At 36.2% G+C, this 15934-nt stretch overlaps 1 protein-coding gene across 1 annotated transcript in view; it reads left to right on the forward strand.

Annotated features, from left to right (window-relative positions):
* The window catches only part of TMTC2 (transmembrane O-mannosyltransferase targeting cadherins 2), a 118829-nt gene that overhangs the window by 67673 nt on the left and 35222 nt on the right, over positions 1-15934 (forward strand). The window contains exons 4-7 of the mRNA XM_053461842.1: positions 1998-2112; positions 10000-10085; positions 10904-11088; positions 11198-11276. Coding sequence (XP_053317817.1) covers positions 1998-2112; positions 10000-10085; positions 10904-11088; positions 11198-11276 — 465 coding nt within the window. The remainder of the gene's footprint in view (positions 1-1997; positions 2113-9999; positions 10086-10903; positions 11089-11197; positions 11277-15934) is intronic.

Consider the following 15934-nt stretch of genomic DNA (forward strand, 5'->3'; position numbering starts at 1 on the left):
CCCTAATTTTGGCCCCCAGCGTGCATGCTGTATTTTACTTATACTCACCAAGCCAATTGTGGCAGTACCAAAACTCTAGAAGAACACGATAAAATCTTATTCCTCAAAGTTCCTCATTCGTATCCAAGGATAGACAAATTGTCAAAAAGTGTAAAAGGACACCAGTATCCGTGGCAAGCTTTGTGAAGGTTTATAGAACATCATTAAATTGTCCACCACTGACCCCTGTAAATGTCCACCGTGAGCAATGTCTGACCATATCTTGACAGCATATCATGGGTGTTTCCGCAAAAAATAACTAGTGCTGTTGAATTTTAACCACATGAACAGACCCAGGAATACATAACTTCACCTGCCATAAAATTATATACGTTTCATCGTTAAATCTATTTCATAGATGAAAGAGTTTAAAGCAGATATCTTGGTGTGGCTTGGTTCCTGGAATGAAAATTGTGTTTTATTTGCTGTGCACCATTCGCCAGGCTTTTCCAATAACTTTGGTGTAGTAAGTAAAAAGGGACATTTCCAAGTTTGTCCATTTAAGAAATATTTGTAGGCTTCATGGAAAACCACTAACCCTTTCTACAGCCATGAGTGAGTTGGGTCACTCTTCCATACCACAATACTTTACAATTAGCGCACAGGCTATGATGCTATGTGTGAATGCAAATACAATTGCAGGGGTGAAAATTGAAAACTGTCAATACCACTATAAGAAGATGAGTTCTGCTGTGGTTGCAAGCAAAAGATGGACCAGGAATACCAAGCAAATTACTGAATCTCATATATTTCTTCTTTTGTATTGTATTTTACAGCCCGGGGGCTGTGAACAGTAGTGCAGTTAATGTCAACATTTCCTATATGAAGTTCTTCTGATGTCATCACTACAAGAAAGTCCTGTTGACTTACATTCCTACTAGTTCAGATATTGTTTAACTGAATACCTTCGATTACACGGAACATATACCTTAGTATAGTTATATATAGTTATATACTTTGTGATTTAAAAAAACAGGTTTAAATTGAAATGATCTGCCTTTCCATTCTTACAAACACTGCCTGAACAATAGCAACTCACAACTTAATCTATACAGCTTAAAACTCCTAATATATTTTTGTCAGTGGACATTGTTAGTAGAGTTGACATTAACCCTTGAGGTTCTGAGTTGCATATAAAAGCATTTTTCCCCCCTTAACAGGAATTTTTTTTTAGCATTCTTCTCTTCTGTGTCGACTTTGTCTTACTGATCAGTGCTATTGTTTTTGCTGCTCAGCTCTGTGATTTAGAGAGAAGCTCTTTAAGATTCAGCAGACCATTCCTTTGTTGAAGTAATTACTATACCTGGAATGTTACTATTAGTTGATCTGTGCAGCGCGAGATTATTTTTTAACAGCAGGAGGGCAGCAGAAGAACATTCTGTAATAACTGCTTAGTGCATAATCTGCATGCATATAATAGTGGTTGATGTAACAGTGAATGGGCTTGTTCTGTACTTAAAACTGCAATAACATGATTACATCATTCTTGTTTGTAATTCTTCATAAGGCATATATTTTATAGCCATTATGAAAATGAGCGGATTTTGCACTACAATAGCCATTGACCACCTCTGACTCATTTTAAGATTTTTATTATAATTGTGTTTCGTCCACGGAGCCGTGTTGGAAAAATATTGACGGTAACTGAGTAATGCCAAAGTCATCTGTGAATAAACCCATAGTATTTATCACAAACCGTTACATTCCTGCCTGTTTGTGTTTTATTAATATTTGGCTGATACTCGGTCTAATATTTATATATTTTGCATTTTTGGCTGTCTGTGCCTGTTATATTAAATCAGCTGTAGAGGTTTTATCCTACACTTTAAATGATGCCAATTTTGTGTGGTCCTGCAAAATAAGAAAAAAAATAATTATACATGTTTATTAATTCATAACACAGGGTCTGTTGGTTAGTAATAATGTTTAGATCTGTGTATTTTTCTTTTTTCCTGCAGCGTGGGGAAATCTTGGGAATGTACTGAAGAGCCAGGGCAAGATTTCAGAAGCTGAAACGGCTTATAGAAATGCCCTGTATTATCGCAGCAACATGGCTGATATGCTGTATAATTTGTAAGTATGTTGCACTTGATTTGTGCTGCTGTTCATGCATATTACATTTTCATCTCTTTGATCTTGCTTCAGTGCATTTTAATATTTCTATGAACAAGGAATCAGGATTGATTTTTTTTTGTGTATGACATCCACTTATCTTTGGATGTTGAATGAGCTCTGAATAAATGTTTAAATATAAACCTTTTTGTGCTGTGCCTTGGATTGGCGAAACGTCGTTGTGTATTTCAGGCATATTTCATCATTATTCCTTATGCTGCTAGAGTGTTCTTCAAGCCTTCTACTGCACAAGAACGGATGCTTAATGGCATCGCATATAGAGTAGCACCATCAAATCTGTAAGCACAATTAACAGCTTTATATGTGATCTTCTGCTGGAATAGTGTTACTATTATACTTAAATCCACAAAACAATGTATCTGGCTTGAAAATTGTGTCCATGAATACCATGGATGTGCATTTGCAGGCATCAAAGAATTGATTGCACAGAAATTGCCTCCATAAATCAGAATTTATGATAGATGGCAAAAAGGTACCTTGTTCAATTGTACAATAGCATCAGGTAGCTCATCATCAAATTTATAAAATAATTACACATACATAAGATGAATTAAGCACCCTATCATATTCCACAATGCTGTACAAGGGGTAAACGGCACATAACAAGTAGGGCAACGCAAAAAATTCAGACTAACAGAAACAAAAGGTGAGGCAAGTCCTACTCAGAAGAGCTTACAATCTAGACAAATACAGTAAATAGAGCTCACTTTAAGTCACCTTTGTACTGAGCAGGACCGCACAGTATTCATTTTAACTCTGGATGTGCCATGGATTAATTGTGTATTTCAACATATATTTGCTGTGCATTGAAAGTTTGTTTAAGTTTAAACTACGCTCCAGAGTGGCGGCTTGTGGATTTAGGTCTGGCTTCCGTTGTGGAAAAACATTGATGTCATAATGTTGTTGTTAAACAAAATATCAATAAACAGCCTGCAGCATTTGGTGTTACTAAGCTTTTAAATCATATCCTTATGTGATTTTTTTTTTGTATGTTTTTTAGGAAAGAATAAGACTTTTTATTGTTGCTTTACTGATGATCTTTTAGATGTCTACCTACACTTATAGGGTGTGTTAATATCTTACAACGCTTACAAGAAATCTAGTTTTGTTATGCAAATATAAATGTTATACATTGAATTCATGTTGTATAAAATACTTTGTTATATAACATATTTTCTACTGTATAATCAGTAACCGTAACTATAAAAAACAGCCTCACATACACACACGCCTATCACCTCTCTTTCTACCTCTTCATTCCTGTAAGTTGGAGTTCAATGAAATGCAACATTCAAGAAACATATTTTTTCTTGCAAAATCTCGATGTATTTACAAAGAACAAGGCAATATACAGGATTTATGATCTCTTATGGCCCTAAAGTACTGGAGATTTCCACCTTTGCTACAGTATTTATATTACAAAAAGTGGGGTTGAGTCTTATTTATATAACTTTCATAAAAGTGTTTTGAATTTTTGGAACCATACATTTAAATTCATTGTAACAAACATGTACCCTATCAAACACTGAAAAAAAATCCCTAATGGGCCATTGATTATCCTGAGCGAGTACCTACCCTTTCTTGTGTGGATCATTGGGTCACTGTCAAGTCACGGCATAATAGCTTTTATATGAAGACATAAAAATGGTTCATGTCACTATGCAAATTCCAGAATCAATGCAAGCAGAAAATTACTAATTAATCAGGCATAATTTAGTATGCAATTCCAGGGGCCCTTAGTAAATTAATATCCCATTGTGGAAGGTTAGTCTCTAGCTCTGTGGTTAATTGTAAATGTTGTCCAATAATCAATATTCAGGATATCCTTTACATTGTTGAAGTGCTGACATGCTAATGATATGGTTGTGTATTGTATGTACAGTGAAGGAAAAACATATTTGAGTCCCTGCTGATTTTGTACGTTTGCCCACTGATAAAGACATGATCAATCTATTATTTTAATTGAGAGGTCTATTTGAACAGTGGGAGACAGAATCACAACAAAATAATCCAGAATAACGCATTTCACATAAGTAAATTGATTTACATCTTACTCAGTGAAATAAGTATTTAATCCCCTATTAATCAGCAAGATGTCTGGCTCCCAGGTGTCTTTTATACAGGTAACGAGCTGAGATTAGGAGCACTCTCTTAAAGGGAGTGCTCCTAGTCTCATTTTGTTACCTGTATAAAAGACAACTGTCCACAAAAACAATCAATCAATCTGATTCCAACCTCTCCACCATGGCCAAGACCAAAGAGCTGTCCAAAGATGTCAGGGACAAGATTGTAGACCTACACAAGGCTAGAATAGGCTACAAGACCATCGCCAAGCAGCTTGTGGAGAAGGTGACAAGAGTTGGTGGGATTATTCCCGAATGGAACAAACACAAAATTTCCCTCGGATTGGGGCTCCATGCAATATCTCACCATGTGGAGTTTCAATGATCATGAGAACGGTGACGAATCAGCCCAGAACTACACGGGAGGATCTTGTCAATGATCTCAAGGCAGCTAGAACAATAGTTGCCAAGAAAACAATTGGTAACACACTACAGTGTGAAGGACTGAAATCCTGCAGTGCCCGCAAGGTCCCCTGCTCAAGAAAGCACATGTAAAGGCCTGTCTGAAGTTGGCCAATGAACATCTGAATGGTTTTAGAGGAGAACTGGGTGAAAGTGTTGTGGTCAGATGAGACTAATATCAAGCTATTTGTTATCAACTCAGCTCGCCATGTTTGGAGGAGGAATGCTGCCTATGACCCCAAGAACACCATCCCCACTGTCAAACATTAAGGTGGAAACCTTATGCTTTGGGGTGTTTTTCTGCTAAGGGGACAGGACAACTTCACCACATCAAAGGGATGATGGATGGGGCCATGTACCGTCAAATCTTGGGTGAGAACCTCCTTCCCTCAGCCAGGCATTGGAAATTGTTAGTGGATGGGTATTCCAGTATGACGCCCAAAACACACGGCCAAGGCAACAAAGGAGTGGCTCAGGAAGAAGCACATTAAGAAAATCTGTGGAGGGAGCTGAAGGTCAGCATCAAAACCTTAAGGACTTGGGGATTGTAATGCATACAATGTTGTGTGCTTTCTATTTCATAAGATAAGACTCTCAAATGCACAAAAATCGATAAAAACAAAAGCAAACTTTAAAACAAAATATAAAACAATAGATCATAAAGTATAATAAATTATATAGGGATGTAGTCACTTTCACAATTATATTAGCATTTCTAACATTGTTTGTAGAACCTAAATGAATATATGGTTTATTAAGAGATCACAACCCACATTATGTTTTCTTGTTTTAAAAAAACAAACATTAACATAATTAGAAAAAGTCTACAAAATGGACTGCAATCTTTTGCAAAGTAATACATGCGGAAACCAAATGGAACGGAAAATGCTCTCTAAGCTCCCAATCAGCTTCGACAGATTTGAAATGCCATGAAAGTCCGTGAAGCCTGGGTAGACTTTTTCACATGGATCATGTGCTCCCCTTTAATACAGACGTGTATTAAAGGTTCTGATGGACATATATCTGATGAGAATTCCCGGTTAACACGATCTAGTTGAAAGGAAGTCTGTCCATATCGCTGTTTAACTATAGTGAGAGAGAGAGAGAGGGGATACAGGTATTTCTTATTATGTGCACAATGTGAAATCTGCTAATGTGCTTGAATTCCGTTTCTAAAATCATATTGTTATCCATGGCTTCCATGCTGTCTCGTGTGGTTATCCAAACATTGTTACTGACTGTTTTCCCATCTGTACAAATTAATGAGTGGACTGTGAATCTCTGTTATCAGGAAATGCATTCATAGATGGAAGCAGATGGTATCAGATTACAGTCAGAAGAATAATGTGCACCACATGTTTACGCATAAATTTGGCCATATAGAAGCTATAAAGCAAGCAGAATTCAAAACAGTAAGATCAAACTATAAAAGAAACGTTTTTTTGAGCATTTAGTTAGATATCTCTGTGCCATCCTAAGCCAAAATATATGTTTCATTTATTTACAGACTGTTTATTCTAATATTCGTAAAAAAAATGTAGTAACAAATTTAAAGGTGTGATGCAGTTTGTTGTGAAGGAGGGCACGTTTGTTAAAAAACAGAAAAGATTCTATGTATTGAACCATTTCACGATAATTAAATTCACTCGTCGAGAGAAATAAATGTACCAGACCTTGCTATGATTTGGCGAGCCTTTGCCAGCTTGAGCCAGATGCTTGGCTCCAACTGACACCATTTCAGGGGAGGCGCTGGAGTCAAACCAGACATTTTCTACAGGAAATTAACTATATGATGGAGATGAAAGAATAGTAGAGCTGATAAGAGCCATACTCTGAAGAAGTCATTTTTAAACCTGTAATAGATAATTCCGTGGTCAAAAGCGTCATTAATAACCAGCTTGTATAGCTGCTTGTGTGTAATTAGTACATTATGTTTGGCTAATGCACAATTTGGCTTGCTCGGCAGATGTCTGTCCAATTTTTTAGGCCTTCCTAAAGGTTAATGTTCAGCAGCAAGCAATAAAGAAAAGGACACATAGCAAATTGCATTTTTGTTCAAATTGTACAAATATCTATATGGCACTTCTCTAGGATTTATTAGACAGGAGACTACCTTGGAGTAGATCTGCAGATTGTAAATTCTTGTTCCTTCATATGTAATGACTGCAGACAGAATACGGTTGTTCTACACATTTTTCCAGTAGTCCCTAGGTGTTCAAATGATAACATTTTAGTGTGGGATATAATATATTAATATCCCAAAGATTGAAACAAAAGCACAAGTGCTTCTACTTTCTTAATGTAGAAATATAAAGTAGGAGTATATAAATGAAATGTATTTGACGGAAGATGGGGGTCACTTATAAAGAGGAATTATGTTGCAAAGTTTAAGAAAACCTTCATACAACCATAGTGACTACTGGAATGGTCCTGCTATTTGGACCATGCCATTTGTTTCTATGGTCGTAAGGCCACCTTTAAAGTGTGTTCCGGAATACTTTGTTATAAATGTCCATTATATGTGTCTGTAGACTCTGTTTCAATTAATATTACCCCAAACTTTCCATAAGGATTTCTGAAGAAAGTAGGGGGGTAGTATTTACAGGTTTGCTAGATGTGTATGAATACTGTACCATGACCCAGGGTAACTTATACCACACAACAAGGGCAATATTCACATTATAATTTCCCCCTTTTTTAGGGCATGTAAGGGTTAGGCATCCCCTCAATGAGACTAACAGCAATAATTGCTCCACGTTACCCTTGATTTCTGCTCTGTATTCTTTCTTTTCTGTGCAAATTTACATATTGGATACTCAGGAAAGCCTGCTGGCAAATATCCAGTGCATCTGCTATTTGTGCTTAAGGTGAGGTAAATCTCAATGGCCAAACATCTGATATAAATCATTATAGTGTAGCACTATGGGCTGCAGTTTCACAATACTCTTTCTGGGATTCGTATTCCAGATAATTAAGAGCAACCTTTGTTGTTGGTTACCTATTTAGTTTGTGCCGTTATATAGATTAGTTAGTTGGAACATTACCAGAGTAGCATTATGGCAAATACCTTTTGAGAGCCTTCATGCCAACTCTCTCTTACTTTGGCATCCTCCTACTATTCCATTCATGCTTCCAATTTGTCCCAGCATAGCCCCACATCTTGTCCGTCCCCACCCCTATATGTGATCTGCCCTACTTTTTTCATCCACCTCCTTTTTATAGCCTGCTCATTTAATTCCATTGTGACCCCACAATCTCTTCTTTTACTTGGCTTTGCCTTCAATGGAAAAGAAGAAGAAGGTGCCTTGGTGCTGTTACCTGTTTATTTAGAGAAACAGATGCTATGTAGTAGAAAATGATGGCAGAGCATAAAGCCATAGCTTTTCATTCTTATAACACAAAGGGTAGGTCACATGGTTTTGGGGCCCATATGCCAAGGTGACCGCATCGGCCATGTTTTCCAGGACACATATAATATTTAAATATTGATGATAAGCACAGGTAAAGTGCTTCCTTGCAGGATGAGGGATGTATTTACTCATGAAAGGCAACCAATTGGTTGGTTAATCATCCTCAATACTGTACTGCACTTTATCTGGGCTGGTCAGCAATATGTAAATATTATGTGTGTCCTGGAAAACATGGCTGATGTGGTTACCCTACGGTAGGCATATATGTAATAGTTCCCACCAGATCCCACTCTAGTCTCAACTGTAAAAGTTCATAAACTTTTAAAGCACATATGTAAAATGTAAACATTTTACATTTTAAAAATAACTCGTCTGCATCAAATGATGAACTGTATTTTATCAACTTTTTTATCTTGGCACAAGTTGCAGTACAGCTAGCAGTTTTGTTCTAATGTGTAAACATGCTGCATTTTGATTATAAATCCCTGCCAAATGAAATGTTAGTTTATTGGCTAACTTTTTTTAAGTATATTTAATATACTATATATATATAATGAATCATGTGAACTTTTACTAAGTGGGTGAATAGGTATTTATCCAAAAGAGCAATTCTTAACGTAATTTCTGTGTGGTACTAACAGTAGTTTGTTAGGGGACTGGTCCTCTCGGAGTTGCAAAAGATGTATGTCTGAATGTATTTTAATTATACATAGATACACCCTGCTCGGTAATGTTTGAACCCAGCTGGGGTCTCTTGGTACTGGTGGTACACTAACCTTTTGGCAATGATAACATTTTGCCATTCTGAATGGTCATTACCAAATAGCACTTCATGGAAACACAATGCAAAGCATAAGGAAGGTCAATTATATTAGCAACTGTTCTGGCAAAAAATTAATACTGTATGGTTATTAACTCTCAATGTGTAAATCAGCCCTTTTTATACCATTTACTCTATTTTAGGAAAATATCTGTATCTAGCCTTCACTTGTGTACCCAAGAAATGAAAAACTGGCCTCGACCAAGCTATGTTTTGAGTTTAGTTTTTTTTGCTCTATGGTGTGGGCCTTGATCTATATATTTTCATACCGTCTAAAACCCTGTAGCTGTCGAATTACCAGTTTCATTTTAAGCTTTATTTAACCACAATTGGTCTGTTTCATGTTGTTCGTTTTCTAACAGTTATATATTAGTACTGTGGCGATGGTACTTTGTGTGCTCATACCACATGCTGAAATACCTGCTCAAAGCAGGTGTCCAGTAAATCATTTTGTGAGGGATGATGTTCACATCAGTACCTAAGTCACGCTCGCTGCACAACTCATGAATTTAACAACTTAAGTATTCCGAGGTTGTTGCCCAATGCAATAAGTTACAGCGTAGCTCTGCTTCACAGGACCTTTAGTATCACCGTTATTGGTATCTTGCTTCATCGAGCACATCGCATTGGTTGAACACCAGCATGCATTTATTATATAATCGCTTCTCTCAGAAGCATATGTAATCGCATGTAAAGAGTTGCTGTAGAAATTTGTTGGCAGGATAACATCTAGAGGAAAACTGTCTATTTCAGAAGGTACTTTAAAATATTTGTAAACTTACATTTCTTTAATGGTATCTTTTACTATTTTATCACATTTCACTGTACATGTTGCTTGTTTAGAGATAACAATCTATATGTTTTGCCATTAAAAGTTCTTCAATATGTTTTGCCTGTCGTTGAAACATTTCACCTTCTTAGCTTCACTGCATATTATGTATAATAAGTATAATTACTGTTGGGGAGGGCTCAGCCCTTCTTAAAATGTTGAATACTTCCATGTATGTTAAATATTTATATAAAAATTTGGATGATCATTTTGAAATAATCTTTTTTTGTGTGTTGATTATAGAGGCTTGTTGCTTCAGGAAAACAACAAGTTTTCAGAGGCCCTGCATTACTACAGTCTGGCAATTGGTAGCAGGCCTACACTAGCTTGTAAGTATTTAATTTACATTTTATCATCCACATACACATCTGTAAAGCATTATCATCAGAGTCCTTTTTGAAACAAGATAAAGGACCCAAGTCCTCACCACAAAACCATCAGCACAACTGGCACCCTAATTGGCAGTGTTTGTAGAGATCAAAGGTTTTGAACAAGCATGTAGGTTGAACCACCAATCGCCCATGGTGGTCCTTCTTAAGAACAAAAAAAACTACTTTCATGGGCCACGTGAGCGAGTAGATTGCCTAAAAGAAATTTTTAAGTTGCTGTGATAAATGCAAGTGTTTGCAATACCTTATTTTTTTGGGGGGGGGGTTTGTGGGTCACAGAAATGTATACAGACCATACAGAATTATTATTTATGGCAGATTAAAATGGTTCAAAATGCTTCTTTCCTTAACTAAATAATTTTTTCCAGTATTCATCAAAGGAAGGTATGCTAGTTTTGGCAGTTATGTTGATAAATAGTATGTAAAATAGCTTAAGACTAAAAAGAGGAAAATGCATTAAATATATGAATGGAGGCACATAGCAAATTGAACTAAATGTTCTGCATACTCAAATTGTGCCTTTATCCACAGACATGATAGCAGATGTAACTTGGTATTTTTAATGGAGTTATTTATTTCATATACATAATTTTAGTAGTAGTTGTTCATCCAGAAAGGCATTAGTTTATAATGCTTCCATTTAAAATTTATGTGTTTTCACACTTTTTAATAATTCTGGTTTAAATCAGTTTGAATTAAATGAAACCCACTCTACTGTAGGATTTTAATTTTCTTTTTTCTAATATATATTTTTACAGCGGCATACTTGAATACAGGTATCATTCTTATGAATCAGGGAAGAACAGAGGAGGCCAGAAAGACTTTTATTAAGTGCTCAGAGATTCCAGATGAAAATTTGAAAGATCCGAATGCTCATAAGAGTTCTGTGACCAGTTGCCTTTATAACTTGGGGAAGCTACTCCATGAGCAAGGGCAGTATGAAGTAAGTTTATCCTTACACAATATGCGATTGATCATCAAACTTTAAATTTCAAAGTTGAAGTACCAAGACTTTCTAATATGTATTTTTTTGTTTGTTTTTTACTTGGTAGGATGCTCTTGTTGTATATAAAGAAGCAATACAGAAAATGCCTAGGCAGTTTGCTCCACAGAGCTTATACAACATGATGGGTAAGGTGCTAAAAACTGAAAATAAATCATTTTATCCTATACTTTTATTTTATATTCATTCAGTACTATAAAAAAAATGGTCTTGCTCATGTGATCTAGCTTAAATAACAGATTTAACTTGCATTTGAATCCAAGACAATCGCATGATGGAGAGGGATCACTTAATAATGTTATTTTACATTCAAAGGCAATATTGTTTGCCTACTAAATTATCATTTTCCCCATTCCTGTGTCCTATATATGAGTTTCATGGGTCTAGCTTATTACTTTGCTTTGGTTAATGTTTTTATAGACCTATTTAAACATCTTGAGTTGATTACTGATATCTCACCCCTAAGAATATTTTAGCAGTTGTATAAGTGTTAATCTTTCACATATTTTTTCCTATTGTTATTCACCATTATTGCATTAATCTCCACCACATCATGCATTCCATACGACCTGTTTAGCTGACAAGCACATTAGTTCTGTTGCTGATGCGATACTCAAGACTTGCATTTGTTTCCTGTTTTAATAACCTATGGCAATGCGCTGCACATATCTCTGGCACTTAGACATTTTTGGATTTCCCTAGAACTTTCACTGCCTTTTCTAGTAGATGTTTAGTCTGTTTGGTGTTATACCTTGTTAAAGGTCATGAACTCTTTGCCACTAAAATTGAATTTTAAGAAACGAATGTGAAGATTGGAAAGAATGGCTTTGCTACAAAAAGGTTTACCATTGGACATGGGGTTTCGTTTATGAAAAACATCCTTACGAGTGGACGATAAGATCATGTCTACCTCAGCACCTATTTTTATTGTTCCAATGTGGTAGTGTGCAGTGAAAGAAAAAAAATATTGGATCCCCTGCTGATTTTGTTTGCCCACTGACAAAGACATGCTCAGTCTATAATTTTAATGGTAGGTTTATTTGAATAGTGAGAGACAGAATAACAAGTTCTAAATTTATTTGCATTTTACTCAGTGAAATAAGTATTTGACCCCTTTGCAAAACGTGACTTAGTACATGGTGTCAAAACCCTTGTCGGCAATAACAGAGGCTGACGTTTGGCAACTCGAACCTTCAGCTCCTTCCACAGATTTTCTATGGGATTAAGGTCTGGAGACTGGCTAGGTCACTCCAGGACCTTAACGAGCTTCTTCTTGAGCCACTCTTTTTTTTGCCTTGGCCCTGTTTTGAGTCATTTTCATGCTGGAATACCCATCCACAACCCATTTCCAATGCCCTGGATGAGGGAAAGAGGTTCTCATCTAATATTTGATGGTACATGGCCCCATCCATCGTCCCTTTGATGCAGTAAAGTTGTCCTGTCCCTTTAGCAGAAAAGCCACCCCAAAGCATAAGGTTTCCACCCCCATGTTTAATACTGCAGATGGTGTTCTTGGGGTCATAGGCAGCATTCCTCCTCCTCCAAACACCTTGAGTAGAGTTGATGCCAAATAGCTTGATTTTGGTCTCATCTGACCACAACACTTTCACCCAGTTCTCCTCTGAATCATTCAGATGTTCATTGGCAAACTTCAGACGGGCCTGTACATGTGCTTTCTTGAGCAGGGGGACCTTGCGGGCACTGCAGGATTTCAGTCCTTCACGGCGTAGTGTGTTACCAATTGTTTTCTTCGTGACTATCATTGACAAGATCCTCCTGTGTAGTTCTGGGCTGATTCCGCGCTGTTCTCATGATCATTGAAACGCCACACGGTGAGATCTTGCATGGAGCCCCAGACTGAGGGAGATTGACAGTTATTTTGTGTTTCTTCCATTTGCGAATAATCGCACCAACTGTTGTCACCTTCTCACCAAGCTGCTTGGCGATGGTCTTGTAGCCCATTCCAGCCTTGTGTAGGTCTACAATCTTGTCCCTGACATCCTTGGGCAGCTCTTTGGTTTTTGCCATGGTGGAGAGTTTGGAATCTAATTGATCGATTGCTTCTGTGGACAGGTGTCTTTTATACAGGTAACAGGCTGAGATTAGGAGCACTCCCTTTAAGAAAGTGCTCCTAATCTCAGCTTGTTACCTGTATAAAAGAAATCCTGGGAGCCAGACATCTTGCTGATTGATAGGGGATCAAATACTAGTAAAATGCAAATCAATTTATAACTTATTTGAAATGCGTTATTGGTGTCCTATCTCTCACTGTTCAAATAAACCTACCATTAAAAATATAGACTGATCATGTCTTTGTCAGTTGACAAACATGCAAAATCAGCAGGGCATGATGAAAATAAATCTTTGATTATCTGCTCATATTGAGAACACTAACAGAAGTGAGAAAAATAGTTAATTATTAAGCATTTTCTTATCTGTATTACTTTTTTATAGTAGAAACTTACTTTTGCCTAGGACGTCCCTGGTTTCTTTGACATTAATCTTTAGAATATAAATTATACACTGAACGCTGAGGTTAGAGAGATTAATTTGTCTGGCATTATAACTTGTTACTACAAAGGTTAGACCCAACTCTGCTGTATTAGAAAATAAATATATTTTGTTTAAAGTTTCAATTAAAACTTTGGGTCAAAAGCTATAATGACCCTTTTGGGTGTTTGGATGCTTTAATGCCAAAATTAAGATTGCTTAAGGATCAGGTTCTGGTTTAGATGTCTTTTCCTTTCCTGGAAATGTGATATTATACAGTTTATTGTATTACATTGCTTTTAAAACCACATGGGCCCACCTGTTACAGTCATTTGTGCTTCCATGAGTTTAGTGGTATGAAAAAAGTAAACTTTCCAGTGAAATTATGTGATTATACTTCAGGAACATAGGGACAGAATTTAGGCTGTTATTCATGACAATGTGATCATCTTATTTGATTTTTTTCAAGTCTGTATTTGTACTAAACCTTGTGAAACTGTTGTTTTAATTTAAAATTAATATATATATATTTTTTAAAATGCAAAAGATTATGTTGAAGACGTTTCCCCTTGACATCCTTTCTTTTAAAAATATTAACTATATATATATAGTTTTGTTTTTCAATATTATTTGTTAAAAATCCCCCATTTGGAAACTAGAATTCTAATCCTAAACTGCCCAATCAGCACCAGAATGAATAATTGTCTTCATTTTGTCAGTATTCTTGCTCCTTTTTGATTAAAATATTATTTTTGCCAATTCAGATGCATTTATAGCCAGCAATAAGGAAACTATTAAAATGCATGGCTGTTCCAGCACGTTTAAAATGTCCTCTCTGCTCATTTCCTGATTCTTGATGGAAAAATCTTACGGTGTGTGGAATCATGACCTCAGATTAAATAAGAACATTCCCTGGCACAGAGTATCACAATTAATTACTGATTCCTGAAAATCACTGGGCTGATGTGCATTTGTGATTCTATTCATTCTACTTCACCATGAAAATAAACAAGTCAGTGTCAGTACCTAATTAGCTTGTCTGGAATTATATGGCCACATGTAGCATTGCATAAAGGGGATGCCCTGCGGGCACATTACATTTTCAATAAAACTAATTATAGAGAGTTCAGTTTGATTGCACGTCAAAGGTTATGCTTCTTTTTATGTAACTAGCGTTCATCGCCTGTGAAACGCTAAGCTTCGAGTTCTTGGCGTCTTCTTGTTCCTAGAGGGATTTTTGTTTTGGAATCCTTATTATTTAAACTTAGCACACTGTAGGGAGCAGCCAAAGGTGTTGTGGCTAAAAGACTTAAGTAAGGACATTTTATCCAAGTGCCTTGCCTTTCCAACCATAGTATTCCTCTAAGTATATCTAAATAACATTTTCTTGTAAATCAATTACATATGAGCCCCTAGCAGATTAAATGAACTTGATGAGATACTGTAGATATGGACAGTACTTGTATTCTATTTTTAAAATTATGTATTCAGTGCTGGCCCAACCTGGAGAAAGAAGAGACTGACCTGGGGAAGTAGGGCTTTATACCAGGAGTCTTCAGGTCAAACCGTAGGATTTATACAAAAAACAAAAACTGTCAGCGCTTCTTACCCTAATAAAGTTGGCAACAAATATATAAACATAATATAAATGAGAGGTTTTGGTTAGATGAATTGGCCAAAGCATAATTAAGGGTGAGAACCTACTCTCGCCTCCTACATAGTAGGCAAACAAAGCAGTTTATACTGCTACCAAAACCTTATTAATGTGTTGGGGGAGGTGCAAACATCTGATTATTTATCATTTATCATATAAGGTTAGACAGCTGTAGCAATGAAAACACTAGGTATTTGCCAAGTTAAAAACTTAGAGTAACTAAGCTATTGAACTCAATAAAGCCTTTGCTGTATCTTCTGTATATTAAAATTTACTTTAAAAAAATGCTAATACCTATAAGTGTTCCTATTTAACAAGAATCACTGCTTGTTCTGTAAACTCATGGTACAAAAACATGTGTCAAAATGTGACCTAAATTGTAATATTTATTCTCAGATTAGTATGATTTTACAGGCTTTGATAATGCTAGGACGGTATTATACTGAAACAGGAAACATAAAAGGGCTATTCATCTAGGCATATGGATATTAAGAGATATCAGTTTGCTCTCCAACTCATTCATTATAGCATTATCTCTTTCCTTATTATTATTACTTTACTTTTCTTATTTCAGCCCTCCCAATAAAAACACTGAAGGTATTATAGTGCTTCCAAACACCGGTCCCAATTATATTTCTGTGT

The sequence above is a fragment of the Spea bombifrons genome, chromosome 4 (genome assembly GCF_027358695.1).
Source record: "Spea bombifrons isolate aSpeBom1 chromosome 4, aSpeBom1.2.pri, whole genome shotgun sequence".
Classification (NCBI taxonomy): Eukaryota; Metazoa; Chordata; class Amphibia; order Anura; family Pelobatidae; genus Spea; species Spea bombifrons.